The 9,093-nt window shown below is 53.8% G+C and overlaps 1 protein-coding gene across 1 annotated transcript in view; it reads left to right on the top strand.

Moving 5' to 3' along the window:
- LOC108795095 overlaps positions 1–7,239 on the top strand; it is a 10,004-nt gene extending 2,765 nt beyond the window's left edge. The window contains exons 3-7 of the mRNA XM_018566283.1: positions 83–1,219; positions 2,038–2,154; positions 3,382–3,441; positions 4,514–4,661; positions 6,580–7,239. Coding sequence (XP_018421785.1) covers positions 83–1,219; positions 2,038–2,154; positions 3,382–3,441; positions 4,514–4,661; positions 6,580–7,214 — 2,097 coding nt within the window. The 3' untranslated portion in view covers positions 7,215–7,239. The remainder of the gene's footprint in view (positions 1–82; positions 1,220–2,037; positions 2,155–3,381; positions 3,442–4,513; positions 4,662–6,579) is intronic.
- The last annotated feature ends 1,854 nt before the right edge of the window (positions 7,240–9,093 follow it).

Below are 9,093 nucleotides of genomic sequence, written 5' to 3' on the forward strand. Positions count from 1 at the left end.
CACTGTCTTACGGTAAGTGGTGCTTCAGACTTAGGGTGGACACTCCCTCAGGTAACTTCCCGTTCTTGTGCTCCCCCCGCAGGCCAGAGAGATGCCACGGGGCATTGTACAAGGATGCCCGCATTACTCCGGGAGGAAGAACAGCACCCCGGGGGTCACCTTCCACATGTTCCCAAAGACCCTGGCCACCATCAAAAAGTGGCTGCTGCAGATCAATCAGAACTTCGGCGACGTCGACGCCTTTGCGCGGGGGGTGCTGGAGGGGAAGGCCGGCGTGATCCGCATCTGCTCAGCGCACTTCGCCATGGGGTGCTACCACTTTGTGGGCTCCCAGAAGATACTGTTGGAGGATGCCGTGCCGACCATGTCTTTGGGTGAGCCGGCTGTTAAGGTAGAGAGCGCCCCCTGTGCGAGGATATTCCCGGAGAAGCAGAAGGTGGAGGACGCCTTCCATCCGACGGTTTTCCCGGAGAAGCAGAAGGTGGAGGACGCCTTCCATCCGATGGTTTTCATGGAGAAGCAGAAGATGGAGGACGCCTTCCATCCGATGGTTTTCACGGAGAAGCAGAAGATGGAGGACGCCTTCCATCCGATGGTTTTCCCGGAGAAGATGGACATGAAAGTGGAGAGAGCCGTTCCTCGGATGATGTTTATGGAGGAGGAGAAGACAGCTGTAAAGGTGGAGGCCGTCAGACCTCTGAAACCTCCGGTGAATAGAGGGACCCAAGCCGCCGGGAGCATCCCAGACACGGAGAAGTCGGCTGTGAGCACAGACGGTGCCGTCCCTCCACCATATTGGGCTATGAAGTCCCTCCAAATGCCGATTCTTCCTCATCTTCAAGCCAATATGGCCAACTCCTCGTGGGCCAACAATGGCCTCGGTGTAGCAAACGTGAACCCGTGGTCGGCTAACACCTTGGCCAATGGTGGAGCCATCGTTGGACAGAAGCCTGAGGTAGACACCGCCGCGGGCCCTAAGGTTGAAGCTGCAGGAGCAGAGAGCCATGTTCCAGATGCCCTCAGTGAAAGGGACAGCTTGTCGTCCGCGACGGTCCAGAAGGAAGAAAAAGCGGTGCAATGGCCAGAGCAGGAGACCAGCGGCCCGGCCTGGAAGGTTCTCCATGATCATTACTACAAAGTACGAAGAGCCATCGATCGCTCTGCGCTGAGGAACGGCATCGAGAGCTGCTACAAAGACATGGACTCTGAGGGGGAATTGGTATGTACCACCTCGCCTCCTCTTACGCTTGCCTATATGTTGCCGGGCCTTGTAGCTGATCTCAGGGCGTACAGTCTGACCCCGGGGTGGATACGTTTTGATGAGGGGTCATAGTGTGCTGTTCTTTCCACAGTATGGTCTGTGTCTACAGGCTTGGGTCCACTTCAAGTCGGTTCTCCATTCCTATACCGGTCTATGGGAATGCAAAACCCACCTTGAGGTCAGCTGCAGGTCAAGTGTCCCCAGCAATGAAGTGTGAGGGGCCCTCTGATGACCCAAAGTCCGCTGACCCAGGCCGTAAGTCCGCTGACCCAGGCCCAAAGTCCGCTGACCCAGGCCCAAAGTCCGCTGACCCAGGCCGTAAGTCCACTGACCCAGGCCCAAAGTCCGCTGACCCAGGCCCAAAGTCCGCTGACCCAGGCCGTAACTCCACTGACCCAGGCCCAAAGTCCGCTGACCCAGGCCGTCCTCCCTCAGATGGCCCCATTGGCCGTCCTCCCTCAGATGGCCCCATTGGCCGTCCTCCCTCAGATGGCCCCATTGGCCGTCCTCCCTCAGATGGCCCCATTGGCCGTCCTCCCTCAGATGGCCCCATTGGCCGTCCTCCCTCAGATGGGCCCATTGGCCGTCCTCCCTCATCTCCTCTATGACCTCTGGCCTCCTCTCCTCCATTACCTCTGGCCTCCTCTCCTCCATTACCTCTGTCCTCCTCTCCTCTATGACCTCTGGCCTCCTCTCTATGACCTCTGGCCTCCTCTCCTCTATGACCTCTGGCCTCCTCTCCTCTATGACCTCTGGCCTCCTGTCTCCCCTCACAGCTGGCCATCCTGCAGTATGTGACCAGCGTCCTGTGGAGGAATCGGAGGAAGAAAGAGCTGAAGACGGCGCGGATCTTGAATCAAACCCTGGAGATTATCACACTCATCACGGGGGAGGTGAGGCCATGACAACAACCGCCTCCAGCAGGCTGAGCCAACATTGCGATAAAGGGAACTTCATTGTTTATGAAGAGAACCTGTCACATGTAGAATCTGAACCTATACATATGATGAGGAACTGCAGAAGGGAAACCACCACAGTAGATCTAGGTCAGCGGATCGCGGCCTGTGTCACCTCAGGACCCACATTCGTCCTCGGTCATCAAGTCGTGACCCAAGTCGCACCGCGCTGGAGCGCACGGCATTGCGGTACCGCATGTTCCAGTGCAAGCGACCAAACTGTGGGTGGGAGGTGTGTTTGGGGTGCCATTCAAATGATTGGCAATGCCCCTCCCGGGCCAGAGCTGAACTGTAGGTGCGATTGCGCGGTAGTTTGTGACTAACCTCCCTGGCGGTATTCCCGAGTGCGGCTCGGGGGGGGGGAAGTCCTCCGGGTTCCGCCCCTTGCGAGCGTCCGCGTCGCAAGGGGGGCGGAACCGGCGGGAATTTTAAAAGGAAAAATAGAACAAAAATAGGAAAAAAAAAATTAAATAATCAGACCGCCGGGGAGGTTAAAACACTGACAGACACACACATTCTCACACACTCACATACACCCCCCCCCAAAAAAATGAGGGGTCCAGTGTTGGCTGCCGTGCTGTGGCGGAGCTCCATTGCTTGCACAGCTCCCCTGCACTCCCGGTAGAGGTGCCAGAACGTGATGTCACTGCGGTCACGCAAGGGAGCTGCAAGCAATGCACGTATGGGTGGAGCTCCCTCGCAGCCATACCTCACCTCAAGCTGACACTCGGCGTATTCTGAATGGCGGCTCGGTGTCAGAACTGACAGCGCTGTGCTAGGGGGAGGCTGAGGAGCCTAGAAAAGTGGAAGGCACGCGGGGACGCACGGAACACGGGGACGCGACCCACCAGTTGAGAACCGCGGATCTAGAGATATGAGCAGCCGAAGTTATAAGCACAGCGGCTTCGTGGTTGGCACTCCTTCCTTGCAGCACTGGGGTTTCTGCTTCATCTATCTGCAGATGAAGGCATTGTCCTGTGATCTCTGTGGGCGGTAATACACATATAGAAGGGTCACATGACACACCTCGGACATGCTGCTGCTCCCCGTCCGTCCAGGTTTTGCTCATCCGCTGCACATAATGTTGTCACTTTTCATGTATTGTTTGTTTTTTGTGGTTCATTGAATTGTGGCCACGTCAGTATTTTTTGGTTTTGCCAACAGGAATGGGTGATTGTGAAGAAAGACTCCATCCATAAGGGAATCCACGAGCTGACCGGAGAGGTGAGTGACCCGGTGAGACTCTCTTATTCCAAAATCCTTGGAGATACAGTGGGTGACCTGGACATTGCCGGCTTAAAGGAGAACTATGAGGTCAGGGCTTTCCCCCCTTAGTTCTCCTCAGGGTCAGGGGGGGGACACAAACTAGTGTCCTCCCGTCACCCTAAGCTCAGTATATAGGGAGCTACAGCTCGCGGTATACTGAGACGCCGCAGCCGGAGCGGATCCACGACATGTGACAGTCTCATTGTCACAGGTCGGCTAGAACTATGAGGTGAGTGAAAAGCACCCCCCCCCCCCATAGTTCTCCTTTAAAGGGCACGTCTGCAAACATTTTGTTTAAAGCCCAACTCCAGCCAAAGCCTTTTATTTAGTTTAGGACGGAGTGCGGATTAGAGCTTCTGTCAGGTTTTATTGCCATCTGTGTCCATGTTGGGGACATTTCCTCTCGCTTCTTGTCTGGACAATTTGGATATACATTTTAATTTGGGATTTTCCTAGGGGGCGGGTACAGCTGGCTCTAGGTAGGCAGAGCCAGCTGCCAATCACGCAGTTGGGGGGATCCAGACATAATTGTCGGGATCCGCTCCGGCTGCGGCGTCTCAGTATACCGCGAGCTGTAGCTCCCTATATACTGAGCCTAGGGTGACGCGAGGACGCTAGTTTGTGTCCTCCCGTTACCCTGAGGAGAACTATGGGGAAAAGTCTTAACCCCGTAGTTCTCCTTTAAGCACATTTTCCAGGGCCAGTTCTTTCCTCCGCTCCCGCAGTGTGGGCGGGCCCCTCCATGTCCCTACATACAGTGTAGGGCCACTGATCCTGCATTGAATGTAATGAAGTCATAGAGGGGCAGCCATGTGACTGGCGAGGAGAAGCTTCTTCATGAGTCCGGTCATAAAGAACGAGGAATCTGCTTTATAAAACTGGAGACAATTCACCCCATCGGCCAATCACGGTCACTGTTGCGTCACCTCAGAATGAAAGCTGAGCCCTGATTGGTCTCTGTGGGTAACAGCCCCGCCTCCCCTTTGCTCCCGTTTCCAGAATTCTGGCTGATGTGGCGCCTGTCTTCCAGGTACCGGTGAAGTGCGGCAACGTGGCGGTCTTCTTCACTCTGGATGAATGGAGCTACATGGAGAGGCACCGGCAGAAATACGCGGAAACGGTGGCAGATAACGGCCCGGCACAGCGCACCTGGCGGGTCCAGGAACACTGGGATTCAGGTAATGCTTCCAGCCAATCGTAGCAGAGTATGTGCGTCACTCTTATTCTAGGACGATTCTCGTTACTGATGCCATAAGTTCAAGTTCTTCTTCACCAACACTTCCCTCGTCTGATTAAGCTGAAGCCAGCCGTACCTTCTTTTCTCCCACACTTGTATCAAGTCCTCTCCTGTGTTGAAATGGATCACAGGCGGTCCTCCCCGGGTTACATACATGATCGGGACTTTAGGTTTGTACTTAAGTTGAATTTGTATGTAAGTCGGAGCAGGTAAATTTTTTAAGTGTAACTCCAGCCAAAAAAAACATGTTTTAGTTTTGGAGAGCACAGGGAAGGGTCACGTTTGTTTTGCTGTCTGTTCCTGTTGTTCAGAAGATTATAATATCATTTTTTTTTTCAATTATTTAAAATGACACAGAAAAAAAAATTTTTTTCTATTTTTAATTTTATTTTTAAAACTTTATTTTTTTTGAATGTAACTTTTTTTACATTTTTTTTACATTTTGTTTTGTCTTTTTAATTTTATTTTTTCATTTTGTTAAACTTTTTTTTTCATTTTAATGCTGGGAGCAATAGCCAATAGCACACTGGCTATAGCATCTGCCCACTGCCTGCTGTCAGCAGAGGAGGGGCCTGAAGGAGAAAGTTCTCTATCAGGTTCCCCTATGCTGATTGACAGCAGGCAGTGGGCGGGTGCAATAGCCAGCTTGCTATTGGCTATTGCATTTTACAATATCCAATAGCATGGCTCCCAGCCTGCAGATGAAGATGAGGCAGGGGGGCGGGGCAGAGGTGCAGCGGCTGGACGGGGGAACGGAGAAGCCAACAGACCAGGGGAAGACAGCAGCAGAGGTACTGGGGCAGCGGAGCAATTATTATTATTATTACACAGGATTTATAGAGCGCCAACAGTGTGCGCAGCGCTTTACAATATAGGGCAGACATTACAATCACAACACAATACAAAGACAAGATGGTAAGGAGAGCAATGCAGCGGTCAGTGTCCCCGCTGCCTCCACCAACACTGGCGGGGAGAACAGCGGGGATTTGAGGGGACACAGGCCGCTGCAGCCACAGTTCTCCTAAATGTTCCGTACAGTACTGTGGACCCCGTTCGTAAGTCGGACGTCCGTAACCCGGGGACTGCCTGTACTCTCAATTCCCTGCATTACATCTCCACAATATAACCCTTTGTAGCTGCAGCAGCTACACTGAGCCCGCCTTCATTTCCTCTGAACAGCGTTTTCCCCCAGTTCTCCTTAGGGTAACGGGAGGACACAAACTAGCGTCCTCCCCTCACCCTAGGCTCAGTATATAGGGAGCTACAGCTCGCGGTATACTGAGACGCCGCAGCCGGAGCGGATCCCGACAATTTTCCGCCCAGCTGCGTGAGTGACAGCTGGCTCCGCCTATCAAGAGGCAGAGCCAGCTGTACCCGCCCCCTCCCCCGTCCGTTCCGCCACTCAGCGCTGGAGGATCGGAGTGGGGAATCCAGCCCCTCCCCTGTCACGGCTCTCTGCTGGCACAGGATCGGGAAGTGAGCGAACGCCAGTATGTGTTCGCTCACTTCTCGATCTACTGAGCCGACCTGTGACAGTCTCATTGTCACAGGTCGGCTAGAACTATGAGGTGAGTGACAAGCCCCTCCCCTCATAGTTCTCCTTTAAGCTGACAACACAGAGCCTCTGCTGCGCTGAAATCCCCAGCAGTGTTGTCAGCCTTGTCTGAGCTCCCCCTTGCTGGACTACAGTTATGGAGATGGGGAGGGGGGGAATTCTGTAGTATAGCGGGGAGAACTCAGACACGGCCGGCAATACTACTTGGGATTTCAGTGCCATAGAGGCTCTGTGTGTCGTCAGCTCACTATGGCAGTGACGCCGCTCTATTGTTAATTTTCTTTGTCATTGTGTTCTCCAACAGAAGAAGAATACTTCAGTGAGGAGGAGGAGGAGGAAGAGGCTGAAGGCTCTCCAAAGAGGAAAAGCTCGCCGGAATGGAAGCCAGAGTGCGATTCCTTGGACTCGGCAGAGGAGGAGGAAGACGACGCCGCGAATCGTCCCAGAACGGCGGAGAACGGAGTCCGAGGAGAATGCGAGCCTGAAACCAGCACGCCGGCCCCCGAGGGGGAAGGGGTGCCGCATGACTGCGACGCTTGCGGGGAACGCCAGACGTCTAAAGAGGACCTGATACGGCACAAGGCTGTAAGTCACGCCGTCAAACGCTACCCGTGCCCCATCTGCGGCATCCAGTACGACTACAAATCCCAGTTCATCATCCACCAGCGGGCCCACACCGGGGAGAAGCCCTTCGTGTGCCAGGAATGCGGGGCCAGGTTCGGCCACAAGAGCAGCTTCCTCGTCCACGAGAGGCGGCACAAAGAAGGGAAGACCTTCGAGTGCGCCAAGTGCGACCGGCGCTTCGACAAGAGGTGCGAGCTGGTCAAACACGAGAAAACGCACGGCAAGAAGAAACGCCACAAGTGTCACAAATGCGGCAAGCGGTACTTAAGCCGATCAGCGCTAATGAGGCACAAATGGGCCCATAAGGACGAATGAAGGTGACGCCGCGAACATTACACCGATCGGAGCATAACCGAACACCGAGACTTTTTCGGCATGTGACACGCCAAGGCCCCCCAGACGCGTTGGCCGGCCGCTGACTTGGACATGAGATGTTGGGTCGGGTTTGTGCGCGCTGTTGGGTTTTATGTGTTTGTTACATTCCATCTCCAGAGTTTTCTGTTTAGCTACAAATTGGGTCACATTTATTTACAAGTGCCCGGCCCCCGACTTTAGTAGTTACCGTTATCTTAGAGCCGAAATTCTCAATGAGCCGCTCCGATCTGTCCGCGCCTAGGTGAGAGCAGCGCACGCGCATTTGGTAAGGTGGCGGCAGTCCGGTGCAGTAGTGCTACAATGATGGGGAGTACCGATGTGCGAGTGATGAGCTCTGGACCTCGGACACTGAGGGGTGCCGCGCTTCCCCCGTACATGGGAAGGTCCGGGTCAGACCATAGACACTGAGGGGAGCCGCACTTCCAAAGTACATGGGAAGGTCCGGGTCAGACCATAGACACTGAGGGGAGCCGCACTTCCAAAGTACATGGGCAGGTCCGGGTCAGACCATAGACACTGAGGGGAGCCGCACTTCCAAAGTACATGGGTAGGTCCGGGTCAGACCCCGGACACTGAGGGGAGCGGCACTTCCAAAGTACATGGGTAGGTCCGGGTCAGACCCCGGACACTGAGGGGAGCGGCACTTCCAAAGTACATGGGTAGGTCCGGGTCAGACCATAGACACTGAGGGGAGCCGCACTTCCAAAGTACATGGGCAGGTCCGGGTCATGTAGTTTCTGGTGACGTAAAGCCGCAGCAGTGTTAGTTCACATCGTCCGGATAGAATTGTACCCGGAGTGCAGGTTTCCGGCACATGTCTAAAGTGTTTCTGTCCTCACAACCTGTATATGTTTGAAGAATACTTGTGCAGCTTTTGCACCGGATGTTCCATGCTGTGTTTGTACGACTCTTCTTCCCGCGTTGCTGCGTCCCGCATTAGCCGTCTTTTATGTAAACCTTAAAGCTGAACTCCGGGCAGAATTCTGGGCCAGTTTGGTAAATGTGATCCCTCGCAGTATTCTGCACTCTACGGCAGCAGCAGCCATTCTATAATCCCCATCTCATCTGCTTTCCAGGGCCCTCTCTCCCTTATTTCCGGTGGCCACGTCCGTCTTCTGTAGTTTGGTCATATGATGTAATGACATCACTCCGGTCCCTGGCTGCTCAGACGCCCGGTCTGTTCTGCCCTTCAGTGACTTAAAAAGTTGATTGGCAGGCCGAGGAGATTCCCTTCTGTCCCGCCCTCCCACGCCTGCCCCGAATGACACCCGCCGGCATTAGCAATGCCCCCAATGCATCGTGGGGCTTGTAGTACGCTCAGGCACGATGTGAAACACTGCTCTACAAAGTTTGACCTCGGAGATCTAATGTGTTACTTCTTATATATTCTGATGAGATGAATTAGAAAACAGGTGACGAAGGTTCTGGTTGGTCGGCTAAAGTTTTCACAGTAAAGATTTATACACAGGGGAGTATATTTGCCTACAAGGGGGGGAGGAGTCTGATGATGATGACAAAGTACGGGATGACAATGGTGCCACATGGAGGTGTATAAATGTATCTAAATATTATTACCGAACTCTCATTTATTTTATTGCAAGGTACATTTGTCTCGGTCAGATCTGCGCATCATACGGTTACATCCGGCGGCTGGTGAAAGTGTCATCGCCGAACATTTCCATGGAACAGCTGCGCAATATCTTCCCTCGGAAGCCGGGATGCCTCCAAACTGTGTAACAACGCCGATAACGCCTACATGTGTGGCGAGGTTCCATTTGCACCTCAAAGGTGCAGTGTGACGGCCGTGGTAAGAAAAAGG

Source organism: Nanorana parkeri, unplaced genomic scaffold (genome assembly GCF_000935625.1).
Source record: "Nanorana parkeri isolate BGI_ZX_2015 unplaced genomic scaffold, ASM93562v1 scaffold933, whole genome shotgun sequence".
NCBI lineage: Eukaryota > Metazoa > Chordata > Amphibia > Anura > Dicroglossidae > Nanorana > Nanorana parkeri.